Raw genomic sequence first — 21,168 nt, 5'->3', positions numbered from 1 at the left:
GCTGGTAACATGGAGACATGCCTCAATGGCATTGTAAGTACTATTACAGATAACTAGCTGCTTTTCTGGGATTATATTTTTTAGGCTGATCATTCTAATCCCTAAGGTGCAAACTGGCACCCTTTGTATGATTTGCAGGATATTTAAAAAATTTCAAATTAATTGCCAAGATTTACAAATTAGAACATTGATGGTGGCTCACACCTGTAATCCCAGCACTTTGGGAAGCTGAAGAAGGTGGATCACTTGAGCCCAGGAGTTTGAGACCAGCCTGGGCAATATAGTAAAACCCTATCTCTACAAAAGATACAAAAATTTGCTGCATGTGGTGGCACATACTCGCAGTCCCACCTACTCAGGAGGCTGAGGTAGAAGAATCGTTTGAGCCTTAGGAGGTTAAGACTATAGCGAGCCGTGGTAGTCCACTATACTACTGCACTCCAGCCTGGGCGACAGTGAGACCCTGTCTCAGAAAATGAATGAATGCATGAACATTGAGGATAAAGATTCAGATCTTTGGTATGTCTTTAAAAAAAAAAAATCAGAGGCTGGGTGCAGTGGCTCATGCCTGTAATCCCAGCACTTTGGGAGGCTGAGGTGGGCGGATCATGAGGTTAAGAGATTGAGACCATCCTGGCTAACATGGTGAAACCCCATCTCTACTAAAAACACAAAAATTAGCTGGGCATGGTGGCACATGCCTGTAGTTCCAGCTACTTGGGAGGCTGAGGCAGGAGAATTGCTTGAACCCAGGAGGTGAAGACTGGCAGCGAGCCGAGATTGCGCCACTGCACTCCAGTCTGGCGACAGAGCGAGACTTTGTTTCAAAAAAAAAAATCAGAGTATGAGTCCACCACCAAGCTGTGTAGTAGCTGCTCCCCGTGGATGGGGCAGGCCACAGACCCTGCTACTTCCTTTGATGTCCTCACCACTGCTGCCTGTCAGTTACCGTTTAATATGATTTGCATTTTGTATTATGTTTTATCTCATATATGGTTTTTTTTACTCATTTACCTAAACTTCCTGGCTCTTGCATGCATCTGATTTCAACTTGTGCTTATAATGGTCAGTGTGAAAAGATTCCTAAAAGCACTGGGCATAATCCCTCCAAAACAGGTACCAAGAAAACAAAAGGGACAGGATGTGGGGGTGACAATAACTACTTCATAAAGCTACTATAAGAACAAACTGAGTTACTATTAATAATTATAAAAGAGCTGACATATGGAAGTACTATACATGTTTGGTATTATCGATTTACCTCATTATCCTCTTTGATTCTGAATACGAATAGCAGTTTCCTGGCAATCTTAAAAATACAAAGTGCACTTCTTTTAGTGGACCCAGGGTCATCTGCTTTAAAAAAGTCATCAATCTCTCTCCTAGAAAGGAAAGGGCAAAAAAAGACATTCTAAATTAAGAGCTTGTAGCACTTGAAAGGCTTTTCAAGCACTCTTTAGAAAAACCTCATGTATCTGCCATTCATTGGGAGCCAGAGAAGCATGTGCTAGGGAGATCCTAGCCCTTACCTGATATCTCTCTGCAGTCGACTCCGACAGAGAAAACTCCGGACGTGGGCCTGGATCACGACAGCTGCCCGCTCCCGCTCCTTCTGCACAAGCCTTTCTTCTCGTGCCTGACGGGCTCTATCGATGAACCATGCTCTCGAGGTCTGAGACAGGGTGAACATGTTTGCAAACTTGCACAAACCCTGCAAGGAAAATGGGGAAGTAGGTGTTGTAGATTGTTGTGTGGAAAACACACACAGAAAGAGGTTCAAGAGCAGAGGGTGGGCAGGGACCTGGGCAGCAGAGATACTCAGGACCTGTCAACACCCTCCAAAGTGCTAACAGCTCTCCGACACAAGTCCAAACCTCCTACAGGCTCTTTCATGCAATTCACCAAGACCAGGGATGCTACATCCTGTATTAAATAATCTCATTCTTAAGGAAAAGAGAACAGCACCTGGCATAGGATAAGGGCAGGTTCAGCTTTACAAATGAACAAAGAACGAATCAATCCCACCCATAAAGCTCTAATTCAAACCAGGTATCCTGTAGGTCAAAGATTCCCAGATATTTGAATTTTCTGGAATAGTCCACAGTATTTGGGAAACCAAAACTGGGAAGTCAGCTTTAACTTTGCCAAGTAAGGACTCGAGGGAAAAATCAAACATGATTATTTGCTGTCATCATTATCGTATTCATCCATTCACTAAATAAATATTTACTGGTGCCTACTTTGTGACAGCACCCAATAAAGAAAGGCCCATTTTAACATTAACAAAGCAAAAGGTACGCATTTCAGAATGCAAGACAGTCCATGATGTTTAATATATTTGGTTTTATGTACAGCCTATTGCATAGTCTTTACAGTTACCATCCTGCCAAGGACCAGTAAAGACTTTACTGCAGAACTGGTTCTGTCCACTAACAGATGCTTTTCTGAAGAGAAGCTCTAAATTATACACTAAGTTTTTATCTAAATCACCAGTAACTGTTTTTTCCCAAAGGGACAGCTTTTGCTAGCAGCCTAAAGCACAGAGCACTGACCCACGGAGGCTCCCATACTGAGATGACTTTTTTTAGATGCTTGATGACTTTGACATTCTATACAAAACGCACTATCAGCCCAGTTAAAAACACTGAGATGAATTATTCGGAAAGCCAGACTTCCAGAAAACAATCCTCTACCAGGCTACTTTACTCAAAGTAGCACCCACATGAAAATACCACCCAAAGTAAAAAGATGGATGGAACTAGGAGCCATTTATCCTAAGTGAAATAACTCTGAAACGTAAAGGCAAATACTGTATGACTTCACTTAGAAGTGGGAGTGAAACAATGGGCCCACATGGACAAACAGTGGAATAAGACAATGGAGACTCCAAAAGGTAGGAGATGGGATGGGGGTAAGGGTTGAACAATTATCTATTGGTACAATGTTCACCATTCGGGTGATGGGTGCACTAAAAGCCCAGACTCCACCACTGCACAATATATGCATATAAGAAACCTGTACCCCCGACATCTATACAAAGAAATTTAAAAATTATTAAAACAAATATTGGACATAATAGTATTATCTCCCAGAGGTATTAGATGAATTACATATTACTGAAAGGCATTTAATAAGTGTGCTCTATTATTAGTATTAATAAGGACAATAAAATAATATCCTTTTATAACCAAAAAAAAGTTGGTGCTAGCCTCCCGCCACATGAACGTATCAAGGGACCTCTGTGACCCCTTCTCAACAGTGATTCGCATCTGTCAAACATCATCAGTAATCCTTGAAACAAACTAACAGAGCCCACCTGACCATAGGAGGGAAGGTATTAGGTTGGTGCAAAAGTAATTGTGGTTTTTAACTTTTTTGAAAAAAACACTAAGTTGTAATTACTTTTGCATCAACCTGTAAAAGGCTTGGAGAGAAAAGGTAGCCATCTTCTGAATCATTCATTCTTCCTGCCCCAGCAGTAAAGTCTGGAGATCTCACCTGAGGACCTGCCTGTGTCGCAGAAATGCCAGGTAATCATTAGTGATCTTGCACGGGACTCGTGGCTGAGAACAGCTTCTCACTTCAGAAAAGTTTGTTATTTTTTCTGGCAGAAGCAGAAAAAAAAAAAAAAAAATCCAAACTTAGGGTTAAATTTTATAGGTGTGGCATCATACATCTTCCTGAGTAAAAGTAGTAACTACAATGCCAACAGTTTTTTTAAAATACCACTGGGTCCTCTTTATTTAGTGTCTCAACTACATGTTATACTGTATCTCTTCAATCCTCACAGTTTAAAGGGAATATGTTGAAAATAAATCCCAAAGTTGTTGAATTAAAGCTGTGATGAGAAGCAAAATAACTTAGAAGTCATGGAATGTTAAAGAGCTATTGAAAATTATATTTGACTTTTTTTTTTTTTTGAGGCAGTCTCACTCTGTCGCTGAGGCTGGAGAGCAGTGGCGTGATTTCGACTCACTACAACCTCTGCTCCCAGGTTCAAGCGATTCTCCTGCCTCAGCCTCCCAAGTAGCTGGGATTACAGGTGCCTGCCACCACACCCAATCTCAGTTGGGATTACAGGTGTGAGCCATTGCACCCGGTCAGTGTGACTTTTTTTTTTTTTTTTGAGATGGGGTCTGGCTCTGTCGCCCAGGCAGGAGTGCAGTGGTACGATCTCGGCTCACTGTAAGCTCCACCTCCCGGGTTCATGCCATTCTCATGCGTCAGCATGTTTGACATTTTTAATGATACAGAAAAATGTTTATGCCTTAGAAGTGAATAAAGGGCTGCCTGTGGACCAAGAAGATCCCAATTACCTAAAGAAAAATGCACACATACACACACAGATACAAAACTAGCATGAACTATACCAATATGTTACCAGTGGCTGTTCTGAGGTACTGAAATTGTGGGAAATTTTCCTTAATTGATCTGTATTTTCTGAATTTTCCACAGAATGCACATGGTAAAGCAGCACTGCACAGTGAGGGGCACACGGGCTTTGGGAGTCACACGGAGTTGGAGCCAGTCCCTAGCTCTGCCACATAACTATAGGGAGAAAGTCTAAGTTTCTTTTTTTTTTTTTTTCAAGGCAGGGTCTCGCTCCGTCATCCAAGCTGGAGTGCAGTGGTGCAATCATGGTTCACTGCAGCTTCTACCTCCCAGGCTCAAGCGATTCTCCCACCTCAGCTTCTCAAGTACCTGGGACCACAGGTGCATACCACCACATCTGGCTAGTTTTTAAATTTTTTTGTAGAGGTGGGGTCTCACTATGTTGCCCAGGCTGGTGGTCTCAAACTCCTGGACTCGAGATCCTCCTGCCTTGGCCTCCCAAAACGTTAGGATTACAGGTGTGAGCCACCGCACTTGACCCTGAGTCTTTCCATCTTCATCTATTAATTGGCTTAGAGGTTGATAATGAGGACTAAATGTGATGATGTGTATCAAGTACCTATGGAGGTACTTGAGCACACAGTGTAGAGTGTATAGTCAATAAGTCTAACCAGTGTATTATTTTTTTACAGACACAAGGATTTAAAAAAAGAAAAAAAAAAAAACCCTTCACCAGAGGCTCCCACCTGGACAGTTACTAAGGTTCTCTAGGTAGGAAATAAAATTGGCAGCCTGACATTTCTCACCCATTAACTTTTTTCCTATCTTAAATGCACTAAGATTCACCAGTCCTGTCCCTCGGGTTATGAACTCCTGGCCCTGCTGTTTAGACTAACAGATTCAAGCTCCTCAGGACTGCAAAAGAGCAGGGCCTAAGCCATGAGTACAATGATATGCTCCCTCCATGACATGCAGACAGTGCCTCAATGGCAGAGGGTACATCCAATTAGAAAGGGAAGAGGGAGCCTCTTCCTAAAAGAAAAACAAAGTTGCATGCAAACTGTGCCTAAATACTGCTAGACAATCTTAAAACTTTCACTTCTCCCAGGGGGCCTCCCAGGATACAAAATTACTCTTATCCCCTTCCTTGAGATGATCATCCCTTCAATGTTATTGGTTGATTTCTGTTTATACCATATAATAGCCTACACTTTACAGTTTTTCTCATCCTTTCCTATACACCTTCTCCACCTGCACAGTGTATATTATAGTTCAATTAATAAAACACACAATCAAGTGTTTATTAAGTACTTATTTTGCTAAATGCCATGGAGAATCAAAGAAAAGGCTGTGCGCAGCAGAAAAAGTCTTGCATCAGATAAAGTGGGCCTTGATTCTTTTCAGTACTCATTCTATCTGACATTTAGCCAAGTTACTTATCCTCTCTAGGCCTCAGTTTCCTTATGTGTAAATCGAAGGTAATAACAGTGTCTATGTCCTAGGGTTGCTAAAAGGATTAAATGCAACATTTACCCTTCTTGTACCTCAACTTAGTCATCACAACATTGTGATTAGGATTAAACGGCAAAATATTAATAAGGGATATCTGAAAGCATGTAGCATGTAAGTGAGCTTTACTGTATTGTCCTTAAGAAGCTTGCAATCCAGTTAAGGAAACAAGAATCATATAGGTAGAAAGATGAGAAAGTAAGAGGTTGGTGACAACCAAGATCATTTAAAAAAGTAAATGAGTACCCATTATGTGTCAAGTCCTTTATAAGTGATCTCATCTAATAAGGACAGGAATCCTATGAGAAGATCACTCATGATCTCATCTAGTCCAGTTTAGACCATTAACATGTGGCAGAGTCAAGACTGCAATAACTAAGAGACAGGATTCAGACTCTTGTCTTACCTCTATATTTCCAAAGCTAAAGTACCATAAATACCAACTGCTGACTGAGCCAAGAGTATTTTCCCTGTACAGTAGGAAAAACTGGGCCACCAGGTTTAATGACCACCACCATTTGTTCTGGTAGACAGTGTATCAGACACTGTACAGATATTTAACCAACTTGTCTTTTCAACAGTTCTATCAGGTCTCGATAATCTTTTGTTTTTGTGAGACGGAGTCTCACTTTGTTGCCCAGGCTGGAGTGCAGCTGCGCGAACTCGGCTCACTGCAACCTCCGCCTCCCAGGTTCAAGTGATTCTCCTGCTTCAGCCTCCCAAGTAGCTCGGATTACAGGCGCCTGCCACCACGCCCGGCTAATTTATGTATTTTTAGTAGAGATGGGGCTTCACCATGTTGGCCACGCTGGTCTTGAACTTCTGACTACAGGTGATCCGCCCGCCTCGGCCTCCCAAAGTGCTAGGATTACAGGCGTGAGCCACCGTGGCCAGCCTCAATAATCTAATTTTTATTTAAAGAATAGAAAACAGGACTTAAAGAGACTATTCACACTAACAGCTATTATTTATTGAAAGCTGCCGACTATCTAGGTGGATGCTTTTGAATCTGAATCCATGTATATCCAAAGCAATTATTTATTACTAAGCAAAACAAACAAGATCCAGGGCTCCCCCATTCACAGAATGGCAAAGCAAAGAGAAGCCGAGAATGCAAGGTTGCCTGTGGGGCTAAGCTGGACTCAAATTACGACCAAATTTTTCTATATTCAGAACTAGGTGTCAGGCACAGTACTAAAACATATTTCACACCTTCTGTGAAACCTGCTAATTACTCCATTTACACAGAAGGAAACTGAGGCTCAGAGAGGTGAGGGAACTCACCCAAGGTCACACAGCGAGCGAACAGTATTCGAACTCCAGTTTAGGTGAGTCCTGGGGCCCGGCGTCTTTCCTCGGCATCAACAACCACAGGAACAAATCACCCAGCATTAGTCCGTTTATAAAGGCCTATCGTCCCAAAAGTGAAAAGAGGTGGAAAGGACCGCGGAGAGAGCCCCTGGAGCACACAAACAAGCCAGATCCCAGCACTTGTACCTCCGACCAGACCAGTCAGGGACTCGGCCCTACAGCCACCTCTCTCAAAGTCCCCCGCCCCACCACTCGGAGAACTGACGACCCAGTTGTCACTCGCTACCCGCAGGCCGACCTTTATTCGCTGGAGGTCCCCGCACTCGGGTCGGGGCCGCAGCTGCCACTGTCTCAGCCCAAAACACCCTAGTTCTGCCAGACCCGGGGTAGCAGCCGAGGCACAACCGCCATTTTGCCCCGGGGTGTTTGCTTTCAGAACTCCGCCAGGAAGCAAGCATCCAGTTCCGGAAAATGACAGTTCCGCAGAGCTTCTTCGCCCGGGATGGAAAACTTCCCCACACCTTGTCCTCCCCTCTGGCGGCTGAAATAGCGGTGGCGGGATAAACACCTTACCCAGCCAAGGGAAGCTGGCACCCATTCCGGCCGGGGAGTTTGGAAAGAAAACTGCCCCCTAGGCACACAACGGACCGTTTAAGGCGTTGCTCTCTGCGGGGCGGAAGTGGGGTGCGGACAACGGAAGTTACCGCCCCGGCCCCGCCTCCACCCCTGGCTGGCGTGAGCTGGGTGTTTCCTGCCTCTCACAGTCCGGGTTTGGAGACTCCTGCGTCCTCCGACTTTTCATGGTAGGGAGGGCGGTGCCCACCGACTGGGGGCTGAAGGCGGCCGAGGGAGCTGGGCAGCAGCAGAGTATAAGAAGAGGGGACCGAGAGGAGGGGGTGCGATGAGGGGCAGTTGCGATAGTGGAGAGGCATTTGGGGGATTGGTTGGGGGAAAGGCCGGGGGTGGGGGAAGGGCTTTGGGTGGATAATTAGGGGTGGTGGTGGAGTTGGGGGGGGATCCCTGGCGGTTTGGAATCCGGGAAGCACATTTGGGCTTGGGGAGTAGGTAACGTGTGTGCGTAAGGAAGGGGTGTCTCCGAGTGAGTCCTGAACGCTGGTTGGAGATGGGAGTTGGGGATTGCGAGGAGAACAAAGAGATGTCAATTGAAAACGGACATTTGGGGTGGAAAATGAGGATTTGGAGGATTATGAAGGAGAATGGGCAGGTTATGAGAAGGTGAGGTAGAATTCCTGGGGGCAGAGCGTTTGGGGTTTTGGAGGTTGTGGCTGGAGTCGCTGGGTTTCCAGGAAGTGGGGAAGGGGCTCCCAGGTGCGTCTGAACGCACGGGCGAGTGGGGGAAAGAAATCGAGGGAGCCCAGCAGGCGGATGTGCGTTCAGTGCTTGGAATTCTGGGGAGAGATGCCAGGGGCCTGAGGTCAGGATACCTGCGCCACGAAGTCCAGTGCCTCAGCTGGCACCTGGGTACCTATCTGTAACTTCCGTTGAGGCCAGAGGTGACCACGCCTAAGGAGCCGGAGGATGTCTCAAGATCTCTCTCTCAGCTGTGGGGTGTGTCTCCTTGGGATCCTCTAGGGTCTGTTCCCTGAATAGCTCATTGTCCCTGGGTAGAGATGACCAAAGATTGGCCCAGATCTTCTTTCTTCTTGCTTGCTTGTTTGTCACGTCCCTGGAAAGTGCAGTCTTTAGGGAAAATCAGTCCCAGTGACGCTGCTGAAGAAAAATCAGTTATCCTGTATCTGACTTTGACTTGTCTGTTCCATTTTGTGCAAAATAATGACCAGCGGAGTGGAAGAAGGCAGCATAAACCAGTGGTTCTCAAACTCTGGTCCCACCAGTAGCAACACCTGGTAACTTATTCAAAATGGCTGAATTTTCAAGCCCTATCACAGACTACTGAATCAGACATTCTTGGGGTGGAGCCCATCTATCTGTTTTAACAAGCCTTGAAAAGGGATTAGACTAATGATTTTTTGATTTGGACTGTGTAATGAAAGGGGGCATAGGAGTTGGGAGTCAGAGGGCTCTTATAGGTGTGATTCCTAGTTTTCTCCCCTAAAAAGTGGGGTTGATGATAAACGTCTTTCTCACTAGACCATTGAGAGAAATAGGCCAATAATTTGTGTATTAAACAGGAAGAGAAAGCCATTTGGTGGGACAGTTGAAATTGGTGGTAGCTGTCTTATAAGCAAATTTTGGATGTAAAATGCTGCAGTTATGTGACTGATGTGACTTAGTTTAGTTGAAATGTAACAGCAGACTTTTCTGAGTTGTAGAAATGCCCTCAGTTTGAGAAGATTTTTTAACTAGCCTCAATACAGTGTTTCTTAAACTTCTTTGCTGTAGGAATCCCCTGAGGTGATGCTTCGCCTTACATTCCTGGCAATTCTTAGATAAAGCTGGTTAAACACCTTAGCTAGATGGCAGTGAGCCCTGGTCCCATATCAGAATCCCCCAAAGAACTTTTTAAACACTAGTGACTGATCAGCCACCCGTCCGCATCTCTAAGATACTGATTAATTGATCTGGGTTGTAGCCCAGGCAAGCACCGGTGTGTGTGAGTTTGTTTTTGTTTTTTTGAGACAGGGTCTTGCTCTGTCGCCCAGACTGGAGAGTGCACTGGTGTGATTGATCTTGGCTCACTAAAGCCTTACCCTCCTTGCCTGAAGCAGTCCTCCCACCGCAGTCTCTCGAGTTGCTGGGACTACGGGCGTGTGCCACCATGGCCGGTTAATTTTTTTTTTTTTTTTTGGGTGGAGATTAGGTCTTATATTGCTCAGGCTGGTCTCGAATTCCTGGGCTCAAGCAATCCTCCTGCGTCGGCCTCCCAAAGTGTTGGGATTATAAGCGTGAGCCACTGTGCCTGGCCTAGCATCATGTTTTTAAAGTACACCCAGGTGATTCTAGTAGCCAGGGTTGGGAACCACTAGTCCCACAGTTTTAGAGGCCCAAAGGAAACTACACAAAGGACTAGGTGCCAAATACTTTAACATTCATTCTCTGAGGGTTTTGAAGATTATGACTTTAACACTCCATTTTACAAGTTAGAAAACTGAAACTTGGGTTAAATTGCTTGAATTTCACAAAGGAAATGGTGGAACTGGGTTGCAATCCAGGCTTGCCAAGACTATCCGGTTTTCCTTAACACACACGCGCGCACAAGAACAAAGCACAAAGAAGCATGTAGAAAACGTGGGGTCAGGGATTTGGTGCCTTTTTTCCTACTCTACTTGCCTGAGCCTCCTTTCTAGTTGATGATTTTCCCCGTTCAGCTGATTTTTGTGTTTTCAGCATGCATGCAATTGCTTCCTGCCTGTGGCTCTGAAGCTGTGAAGTGGGGGTTGGCTTTGGTTTATGGTGTTTTGGTTTGTTTTTATGTGTCAGGTCAGGAATTCACTGGGCCAAGACCATGGAGTTAATGGTAGCTTAAATAAGGGGTACAGTGCTTTTTAGAACAGTGGGCTGTAATCTTGGTGGGCTTTAAAATCTCCTGGGGGAGTTTTAAAAATTCTGTCGCCTACACATCCCAGACCAATTACATGAGAATTTTCTTGGTAGGACCTAGGTGTCAGGAGTTTTGAGCTCCTAGGTGATTTTGATTGTCACCAACTGGAGAGCAACTATTTAGAATCAGCAATATTATATTCAGGGGTGATGGAGAGAAGGGAGACTGACCATTTAACTGGAATAAACTTCTGATTGAATCAGATCCATAGCCAGTATCTCAAGTATTCATTGCCTCTCTGTTTAACGTAACCAATTTTGCTGTCTCCTGCCTCACCTCCCCAACTTCATTAGTAATGAAATCAAACCTTTGAAACAAGTCAAAAAGCAGGATACTGGCCAGGTGCAGTGGCTTATGCCTGTAATCCCAGCACTTTGGGAGGCTGAGGCAGGTGGATCACTTGAGGTCAGGAGTTCGAGACCAGACTGACCAACATGGAGAAATCCCATCTCTACTAAAAATACAAAAAGTTAGCCGGGTGCGGTGGCTCGTGTCTATAATCCTAGCACTTTGGGAGGCTGAGGCAGGAGGATCACCTGAGGTCAGGAGTTCAAGACCAGCCTGACCAACATGGTGAAACCCCATCTCTACTAAAAATACAACATTAGCTAGACCGGTAGGTAGTGCATGCCTATAATCCCAGCTACCCGGGAGGCTGATGCGGGAGAATCGCTTGAACCTGGGAGGCAGAAGTTGCAGTGAGCAGAGATCATGCCATTGCACTCCAGCCTGGGCAACAAGAGCAAAACTCCGCCCCCCTACCCCCCCACCAAAAAAGCAGGATTCCAGTAGCAACAGCGGGGAGAGTCCTCCCTAGAGAGATTTGCTGTGGGGGTTTCTGGTCCACTGCCTCCTGTCCTCAGTTCACTGTAACTTGGGCTCAAGGACATGAATGCTGCCAAAACTTTTCCCCCAAGGGCCTTGCCTACTATTAGGCTGACTGACCTTTGGAGGGGGTGGGCTCTGGGAAGGTTCAGAGCTTTTGTTGTCTAATCTGGAGCCTCATTCTAGATCAGGATGGCTCCTGCCTTTATCTTTTAGTCATGCCGACTGCCATTAGAGCTGGATGCGATTTCCAAAGGGGAGAAGATAGTTTGAGACTTCGGAAGCATTCTCAAATTACCATAATTTGAGTGTTTCCTATCCGAGTGTTTACTCAGAGCCAGGGAGCCCTGTGAGGGAGGTGAGGCTGTTGGCCCTGGACCCAACTACTAAGTGGCAGGGCTGGGGCCTTACACACAGGTCTGACTCCAAACCCTTCGCCACACTTTACCTCACAACTATTTTCAGGGATTTTGTACTTCTTAAAGACGGGAGGTGAGGCTGACCTTTCTCAGCTTATATATCATAGCTCTCAATCTACTAGGTGTGATGGGCTCTGGGCCAGCCACCACTTGCCCATGTCCTTCACTGGCCCCATCACTGACTCAACTCCTAGCTTGAGAGTGACTGACCCTGTCGGGGCTGTGGCATCCAAATCCACAAAATGGAAATAACTGTAGCTGTCTTCCAGCATTGTTTGGATTTGTAAAAGGCATGTGGTGGTAGAAATTAAGTGGTCAAGGGACATCCAGGGGCTTTCTGGAGCCATGGAAATGTTCCAAGACAGCTTGATTGGCATGGGGGCTACACAGGTGCAAGTATTGACCAAAACACATCAAACTACACTTTTTTTTTTTTTTTTTTTTTTTTGAGACGGAGTCTTGCTCTGTAGCCCGGACTGGAGTGCAGTGGCCGGATCTCAGCTCACTGCAAGCTCCGCCTCCCGGGTTCCCGCCATTCTCCTGCCTCAGCCTCCGGAGTAGCTGGGACTACAGGCGCCCGCCACCTCGCCCGGCTATTTTTTTTGTATTTTTAGTAGAGACGGGGTTTCACCGTGTTAGCCAGGATGGTCTCGATCTCCTGACCTCGTGATCTGCCCGTCTCGGCCTCCCAAAGTGCTGGGATTACCAAACTGTACACTTAAAATATACTTTATTATGTGCAAATTATCTTTAAAAAGGTATTGGAAAGCCAAAAAAGGTACAGTCATGCACCACATAATGACAGTTTGGTTAGTGACAGACTGCATATATAACAATCCCTTAAGATTAAATGGAACTGGAAAATTCCTATAACCTAGTGATACTCTAGCTGTCATTTCAGTTGTAGCACAACATATTATGTGTTTGTGGTGATGCTGGTGTAAACAGAATTACTTCGCTGCCAGTTGTATAAAAGTCTAGCACATACAATTATGTACAGTACATAATAGTTGATAATAGTAGTAAACTTGATATATCACTGGTTAATGTATTTACTATTAATGGTTATTTTAGAATATACTCCTTCTACTTGCTTTTTTTTTTTTTTTTAAGTGAAAACTGTAAAACAGCCTCAGGCAGGTGCTTCTAGAGGTATTCCAGAAGAAGAGATTGTTATGGGAGATGACAGTTCCATTCCTGTCACTGTCCCTGAAGACCTTCTAGTGAGACAGGATGTGGAGGATAGTGATACTGACAATCCTGACCCTGTGTAGGCTAGGCTCATATGTGTGTATTTTGTAGTTTTGAACAAAAAAGTTTAAAAATAAAAAAAAAGTATAGAGTAAGTATATAAAGTATTTTTGTAAAGCTGTACAAAATGTGTTTTAAGCTGTGTTATTACAAAAGGATCCAAAAGTTAAAAAAAAATTAAAAAGTTTTTGAAGTAAAAAGTTATAGTAGGCAAAGGTTAACTTATTATCAAAAGAAAAAAAAAATAAATAAATGTAGTGTGGCCTCCCTGTGCAGTGTTGATAAAGCTACAGTAGTGTGCAGTAATGTCCTAGGCCTTCACATTCACTCACTGTTTGCTCACCCAGAGCAGTTTTCAGGCCTGCACACTCCATTCATGATAAGTGTCCTATACAAGTATGGCATTAGAAAAAAATCCTTCATATCATATATTTACTGTACTTTGACTTTACATGAAGTATACTTTATGTACTTTTTTGTCTGTTTCATGATAGGCAGCTTCCAAAATGCTAGATCGTTTGCATTTTGGGGTAAATTTCCTTAACACATACCCTCACCCATGACCATAAGCCTTTTTTCCCCCCCTTTTGAGGTCTTCACAGTTTTTGGAAACTATTTCCATAAGCTACTCCTGTCATCCCATGGACAAAGGATGTTTCTGAGGGAGGCAGCTGGTCATAACTGTTAGTGTGAGGTCTCTGGGGACTGATTTCAGAGGACAGCTACCAGGGAGGGTGACTGCTTCCTCTGGACCGCTTTTGTGTTTGGCATCGGGCAGCAAGACCCCAGGGGAGCTAAGCCTGAGCTTTTGCAAACGTACTTTCTTGTGACTTTTCTTGATGAAAAAGGAACTATTTCTTGAGAAAACGTTTCTTTCCAGGAGGCTGTTCTTTCTCTGTTTCACTCTGCAAGGCCCTGACCTGGCAGGTGATATCCAGGCCACTGTTGGGTGCCATGGAGGTGGGGAGAGTTGGCCAGAAGAGTTGGATAACCTTGAATTGAATATTGTCTGTGACTGTTGCGTTGCCTCTGCTGTTGCAGGCTGCCACCCTTTACTCCCTGTCCCGTTTACAAAAATAATGCTTGTGTTTTACCAGTTACAATCGTAGTACCCATTCATATAATCTGGAAAAGCTAGACAATTCTTTTTCAGTTTCAGGTAATAGTTCAAAAAAGTTATGTGCTGTCAGTGCCCTGCAGCCAATAACCACGAGGAGCATACCTGTGGTCAAGCAAAGCTGGGTTTATTTCCTTGTTGCATGGGGGGAGAACTGTGGGACATCTCAGAGAAGGTCTGGGCTTGTGTTGGGTGATTTGAGAGAGAGAGTTCAGAGAAGTGGGGCTTTGCTCTGTGTTGGATGCTGCTGGGAAGCAGGGCTAATTCTGTGATTGGGTCTCAGTGATTCCTGACTTGAAAGCAGGAAGAATGGAAAGAGGCTAAACCTCTCATTGGTAAAGCAGTGGCTGTAACTCGTATTAGCCAGGATAGGAGATCTTTGGTCATTTTTGTATTTTGGATAATGTTTCTGTTTTTGTCTATGTTCAGACATGATTGAATGGTACTGTTTTTGTCTTGTCGCAAGGTCACAGAGTGGCCTTGTCTGATGGTGATGTGCTGTGAGAAACTGTTGATGTTCAATGGGAATGGTCAGGCCAGCCGTGGGGGCCTACCCCAGATTCAGCAAAGATTCTGCCCACCCTTGCACATCTCCAGCTCTACAATTTTACCTGTTCATTTCAGACATGTTTTCTCTGAGTTCACATGTGCCGGATACCAGTCTCATTTTCCAGGCCTGCATAAATCAGCCACTGTATCCATTTCTTTGAGATGTGCCAGAGAGTCGGCCATGCTATCAGGGAGATTGTAGTGGGATCTTGCTCTTTTGGGCAACACTAGTCTAGGAAGTCTAATTTTGCAATAACTGGGTTCCAAAAGTTTCCATGTCTGTTGTTTAGTCCTCAGAAACACCTTCTCCCCACAGGAAGTGATAGGAGTGTGAGCTGGAATCCCATTCAACTTCATAAAAGCTTATTTCATCTGTGATGCAGCTGAAAGATGACACTTAGCTATTCGGTGATACATGGCAATAAGGAAATGTAAAGAGACCTGGGCAGTGCTTTAGGCTGCTTTAGGGTGCAGCCAGCGTGTTCATGTACACAGGTGCTAGGCAGAAAGGAGGTGCTTATAACATAAGAGTTAGTGGCACACTTATGCCTGCAGGGTCGGCAGGCAAGGTCAGTGTATGAGGCTATCTGGGTGGGTTCTGGGACAAACTAGGGGATTCATGGCCCTCTCTAGGGGGCATCCAATACCCCAGCTCCCACCAGTTGTTCCCCTGCTAGCCCAGTTGGCCTCTGATTTTAAGAGAAGCCAGAAGTCCAGATTTTTCTGTGAGCGCTCCTTAGTTGTCCACATTGGAAGCAAACTTTTAAATGCTGTGTATGCGTGGCCCAAGCAAAACACATCTGGAGGCCAGATTGAATCCGCAGGCTGAAAGCAGTCAACCAGGCCTGATGTCATGACCCTGTGTCCTCTCTACTGGCAGGAAGAGATGTCAGGAGAAAGTGTGGTGAGCTCAGCGGTGCCAGCGGCTGCTACCCGCACCACTTCCTTCAAGGGCACGAGCCCCAGCTCCAAATACGTGAAGCTGAACGTGGGTGGAGCCCTCTACTATACCACCATGCAGACACTGACCAAGCAGGACACCATGCTGAAGGCCATGTTCAGCGGGCGCATGGAAGTGCTCACCGACAGTGAAGGTAAGCTCACCTGCCACGTGCCTGCCCCTGGCCGTGCGTTATGTGGTCCAGGAGAGCTTCCCGGAGGAAGTGACATTTAAGTTGAGACCTGAAGATGTATAGGAGGCGGCTGGTCAGGGACTCCCACCATCTTGACTTCGTTGTTGATTTGCTGTGTTACTTTGAGAAAGTCACTTCCTCACCCAGGCCTTAGCTTGCTTGTCTCTGCCATGCTTCTATGACTTCAGAGTGAAACTCAAGCCTGGGGGAGAGAGAGGTGTCTTCCCTGGACCCTTGTCCTCCCAAGATGGGGTCTTGACAAAGACTCACCGACCTGGGTTTGAGCCCCAGCTCCCCAGTTAGTATCTGGTGATCCTAGCCAAGTGGCAGAACCTTTTGGTCTCATTTTCTTCCTCTGGTGAAATGGGCATGACAGTACCTGCCCCATGGGGCCATTGGCACATAGTAAGTGTTCATCCATATATGGTCAATGCATGTGTGTGTATGTGTATGTGTATATATATACATAAATAGATACACGCACACACGTTTTTCTTGTGGAAAGTCGTGTTAGTAAAAGGCAAAGAATCAGCTGGGCATGGTGGTTCACGCCTGTAATCCTAGAACTTTGGGAGGCCGATGTGGGCAGATCACGAGGTCAGGAGATCAAGACCATCCTGGCTAACATGCTGAAACTCCGTCTTTACTAAAAATAAAAGAATTAGCCGGGCGTGGTGGCGGACACCTGTAGTCCCAGCTACTTGGGAGGCTGAGGCAGGAGAATGGTGTGAACCCAGGAGGCGGAGCTTTCAGTGAGCTGAGGTCATACCACTGCACTGCAGCCTGGGCAACAGAGCAAGACTCCATCTCAAAAAAAAGAAAAAGGCAATGAATCATTTAGAGGGGTCTTTCATAACTACTTCCTACCCACCTGGAACCATCAAAGAGCCCCTGGCAACGGGGCTCCATCCTTACCTGGCTGGGTTTACCGGCAGGTCACATGAGGTTTAAAAATAGCTCCATCCTTCATTCCTTGGCCTGAGATTGCTTAAGGCCAGGCCAGGGTACAGCCTGGCTTGACCTTGACCCTGCTTTCCTGTTTCTGAGACTCGCCTTCTATGCTGCTGCCCCACCTTTCCAGGGACATTGACTTGGGAGGGTGAGTGAGTTTTCACATAAGTGGGTGGGACTCGGGGACCCAAGCCTGGTGTCCCCCAGTTCATTCTCCAATCCTAAGAGAGCCGAAGCTTGGGCTGCCCACTGGTGAGGGCATTTCTCTCTGTGTCCTGGGGAAGACCAGGGTGTGGGGTTGGAGGTTCTGCTTTCCGTGAACTCTGGTTTCTGTTCAGGCAGCAGTGAACTGAGGTTGGAGCCCCAGAGCTGCCGTCTAACATTTAGCTTTTTATGAGTGGGAGGATCCCCTTTGCTGTGCCACACCCCACATGGCCCCAGAGTATCTGTGGAAATCAAGACAATAGCACCCCAGCTGCTGGAGGAAGCAGGCGTTTTCTGAGAACCAGGATTGTTGTGGTTTTTCTTGTACCCTACCCAGTCTCTGGAGGGGCTCAGGAAAGGCTGCTGAGTTGCCTCGAAAGCTGAGTGGACGCCTCTTCTCCTCAAAAGGCCTCGCCTTGGTGGCCTGATGCCATATCAAGAGAGAAACGGACTCCTCAGTCCGCCTGTCCCCGACTGGACAGAACATGCGAGTGGTACTGGCAGGACTGCTCACCTTCTCAATGCCTGCTATGAGATGTTTTTCGCCTGGTGCTGCCTGGAAAACCCAGGTTCTCGGGGGACACAGTGTCATTTTGACACTGCAAACTGTGGCTTGTTTCATGTCACTGGAGCTCAGCCCCTGCTTCATATGATTATGAAAAGCTCATGGTATGGCACTTTATGGGGCATTCTTTTTTTTTGAGACAGGGTCTTGCTCTGTCACCCAGGCTGAAGTGCAGTAGTGCCATCATAGCTCACTGCAGCCTCCATCTCCTGGGCTCAAGCAATCCTCCCACCTCAGCCTCCTGTGTAACTGGGACTACAGGCATGCACCACCAAACCCAGCTAATTTTTTAGAATTTTTTGTGGAGATAGGGCCTCATTATGTTGTCCAGGCTGGCCTTGAACTCCTGGGCTTAAGCTATCCTCCTACCTCAGCCTCCCAAAGTGTTGGGGTTACAGCCGTGAGCCACCACATGTGGCCAGTGGGTATTGTTTCATTTAATCCTCACCATAACCATTCCAGGGGTGGATACTGTTGTTGCCATTTAAGTGAGGAGTCCCCATCTCAGAGGTGAAATGCTTTTTCAACAGCTGGTGGGACTAGAAAAGGTGAAGCTGCTGAACCCAGGACTTGCTGGCTCTTACTGCCTGCTGTGCATGGCTAGATGTGGGCCTGGTCCCAGGCCAGATCGTTTGAGTGTGGCATCCTTACGATTTAACTGCTGGCTTTGTGCTAAAGCCCTCTGGTGGGGGCCCTCGTGAAGGCCTGGGATAGTAGGCTGGGTATCTGGCCTTCTAGCCGTTGTCCGTGCCTGGCAGAGCGATCCTGTTGGTCCTTGGAGATAGCAATGCACAGCCTGACCCATGGCCTGCAGGTTGCCTCAAATGCACTCTTGGGTCTACAAATTGGGATAGACTGCCTGCATCTTGCAGCTCCATCCTGGCCTACAGGCTGGAAGCCTGTCAGCTGCAATGAAGTTTGCTACAAATAGGCAGAAATGCCAAGTGCAGCTCAGCCAGACAGTGAAGCCAGCAGTACAGCTTGCTGGTTAAAGGACAAGGGCTTTGAAGGTTCTGAACAGGGGATGTGTCATGTTGCCCAAGAAAGTGATTGCTTCAGGAGAGGGGACCTGGCATCCAGCATGGGGGGAATAGTCTCCTTTTTGCTCCGGACCCTTCTACCTGTTTGAGTTTTGTACTGTGTGCAGGTAACTCCTAAACCAAGAAGAACTTGGGTGTTGGTGTTAGCCAGGCCTGGGTTAAGTCCCGGCTCTGCTGCATATCACAGTCACAGTCAACATTTATGGAGCCCTGTCTACATGTTGTGCTAATTTTGGCCTATTTGCCATTTACTGGTCATATGACATTGGACAAGTGGCTTTTTCTCTGAAGCTCTTTCCTCCTTCCCCAGTTGTGAATGAAAATGCTTTGCAGAGTTGCGGATTGAGTGAGGACATGAGAAAGCACTTGCCACAGGGCCTGAGATGTTGGGAGAACTCAGTAAATGGGAACTGTCAATTATGGCTTTTGTTCTAAGAGTAAATGTTGGGGGGATGAGTGTTGCTGAGGGGCTACAGAGAAGCAGGTCTTAGCAGCATGTCAGGAGAGGCTGCGTGCCTTGTCCTTCTGGGATGAGCATGCTGCAGTTCCACACTACCCCCATGGGATGGCTTTTCTGAGAAGACGAGGACACTGCGGCAGTGAGCATGCCCTTCCCAGACTCTTCCCGGAAAGGTTCAGTTCCCACAGTGCTAGAATTTTCACCTGACTCGTTGTCAGCGTCGCCATTGGTTCACAGATTTAGGTAGTGCCTTTCACAATGCATCCGTTCAGCATTTGCCTGTAGTGTTTGTTTCATCCCTGTTGCTTGGCACGATACTTCCCCCCGTTGTATGTTTTCTCATGTCTTGCTAATGTATTTTGGAATGAGTGTGTACCCTAGATTGAAGAGTCATTCATTTTGTGATTGCACCTCCCCTAGAAATCAGTCTGATCCATGGGAAAACTGCAGTTCCTGAGCGCTTCCCTGAGATCTCCAGCCCTTCTGCCTTCCATGATGATGCTCTTTTGTAAAATTCCGAAGTACCTCAGAGCTTTTAAGTTGTCAATAATACAACAAACTCACCTGTGCCACCAGGCTCAGTCCAGGCATAAAGTATGACCTGTACCTGTGGGGCCCCTCTGTATCTTCTCTGTTTGTCCCTCTCCCTTCCAAAGGTAAGCATTTGGGGTCACTAGGTGTATCTCAACCTTGGCTACAGAGTGAGTCACCTGAGGAGGTCAGTACTGGTGCCTGGGTCCCAGCCAGGGTGTGGCCTGGGCAGTAGGATGTTGAAGAGCTGTCTGGGTGATTCTAGTGTGCAACCAGCGTTGAGAACCACAGGTGTCGATCTTTCCAGGTATTACTCTTACTATAGCTGTGCGTGTCCCTAAACAAGGCGCTATTGGTGTGCTTTTAAACGTGATGTCAATGGTGCTGTACAGTTTGTATCTGTTTTGCTTTTGCTTATGTAGCATTATGCTTGTGAGATCAATCCACAACTAAATAGCTCTCGTTCACACATTTCCTGATGGTAGAGTGTCCATTCTAGAAGCATACAGCCGCTGCTGGAGCCATATTCTGTTGATGATCATGTAGAGGGTTTGTGGTGTTCACTGCTAGGAATGTGAACATCCTTGAACACTTTCCCCGAGCATGGGAGTTGCTCTGTGTGATGCTGCTCAGCTTTTGCCACATCATGGCACATGAAGACGATCATATTTTCACTTCGGCAAATGCGGGGCTCTGGACTCCCTAGACCCCACCCAGCCATCTCAGGGGCTGTGGTTTTAAGATCTTACCCACTGTTGGGAGCTCAGCCCTAGAGTTTATTCCCGGGAGGGGAATTGGGACAGCACCTTCTACTCCCTTAGATATTGCAGGAGTCCCTTCTGGAGTGGTTATGGCAACTTCTACTCCCTGCAGAAGTCTGGTTTTGCCAACCCTTGGCACTGTCCAACCTTTTAATTATTGCAAATCTGGTGAGTATGATATGGTACCTTGTTTTATTCAGTATTTCCTAATGTCTGGTACATTGAGCATGTTTTTATGCTTATTGGTCTTTTGAGTTTAATCTTTTAACTGCTGGATTGCATCTTGTTTACACATTTGTGTTTTTCTTATTACTTTGTAGAAGTTCATATTCTGGATCCTATTTCTTTGGGGTCTGCTGTAGATATCTTCTCCCAGTCTGACTTGTCTGAGCTTTTTTAATAGGGCTTTTTGATACCTCAAAGTTTAAATTGCTTTTTTACACTTAGGTCCTTGATCTACCTCAGTGATGCCCAACCAGTGGGTGATTTTTTGGGACATTTAGCAAATGTCCAGAGACAGTTTTGGTTGTCCCATCTTGGGGATGGTGGTGCTCCTGGCATCGAGTGAGTAGAGGCCAGGGATGCAACTAAATACCCTACAATGTACGAGGCGGCCTCTCACAACTAAGAATTATCTGGTCCAAAATGTCAAGAGTGCTCAGGTTGGAGATGCCGCCCTCGGGATTC

The 21,168-nt window shown here is 46.1% G+C and overlaps 2 protein-coding genes across 7 annotated transcripts in view; one reads left to right on the top strand and one right to left on the bottom strand.

Moving 5' to 3' along the window:
• UBE3B (ubiquitin protein ligase E3B) overlaps positions 1-7,598 on the bottom strand; it is a 58,385-nt gene extending 50,787 nt beyond the window's left edge. Inside the window, exons 1-4 of one of the 5 annotated variants that reach the window (XM_008004625.3) lie at positions 7,126-7,579; positions 3,499-3,604; positions 1,530-1,711; positions 1,262-1,382 (exon numbers count right to left, since the gene is read on the bottom strand). In XM_008004625.3, the coding sequence (XP_008002816.1) occupies positions 1,262-1,382; positions 1,530-1,690 (282 nt within the window). In that variant the 5' untranslated portion in view covers positions 1,691-1,711; positions 3,499-3,604; positions 7,126-7,579. Of the gene's footprint in view, positions 1-1,261; positions 1,383-1,529; positions 1,712-3,498; positions 3,605-7,125 lie in introns of all 5 variants that reach the window. The other 4 variants (XM_008004626.3, XM_037996563.2, XM_008004622.3 and 1 more) reach the window with 4 other exon arrangements.
• A 262-nt stretch (positions 7,599-7,860) lies between these two features.
• KCTD10 (potassium channel tetramerization domain containing 10) overlaps positions 7,861-21,168 on the top strand; it is a 29,461-nt gene continuing 16,153 nt past the window's right edge. For both annotated transcript variants that reach the window (XM_008004628.3, XM_008004632.3), the window contains exons 1-2: positions 7,861-7,955; positions 15,717-15,930. In XM_008004628.3, coding sequence (XP_008002819.1) covers positions 7,953-7,955; positions 15,717-15,930 — 217 coding nt within the window. In that variant the 5' untranslated portion in view covers positions 7,861-7,952. The remainder of the gene's footprint in view (positions 7,956-15,716; positions 15,931-21,168) is intronic.

The sequence above is a fragment of the Chlorocebus sabaeus genome, chromosome 11 (genome assembly GCF_047675955.1).
Source record: "Chlorocebus sabaeus isolate Y175 chromosome 11, mChlSab1.0.hap1, whole genome shotgun sequence".
In the NCBI taxonomy this organism is placed as follows: domain Eukaryota; kingdom Metazoa; phylum Chordata; class Mammalia; order Primates; family Cercopithecidae; genus Chlorocebus; species Chlorocebus sabaeus.
This window is presented reverse-complemented; position numbering and strand designations above follow the sequence as displayed.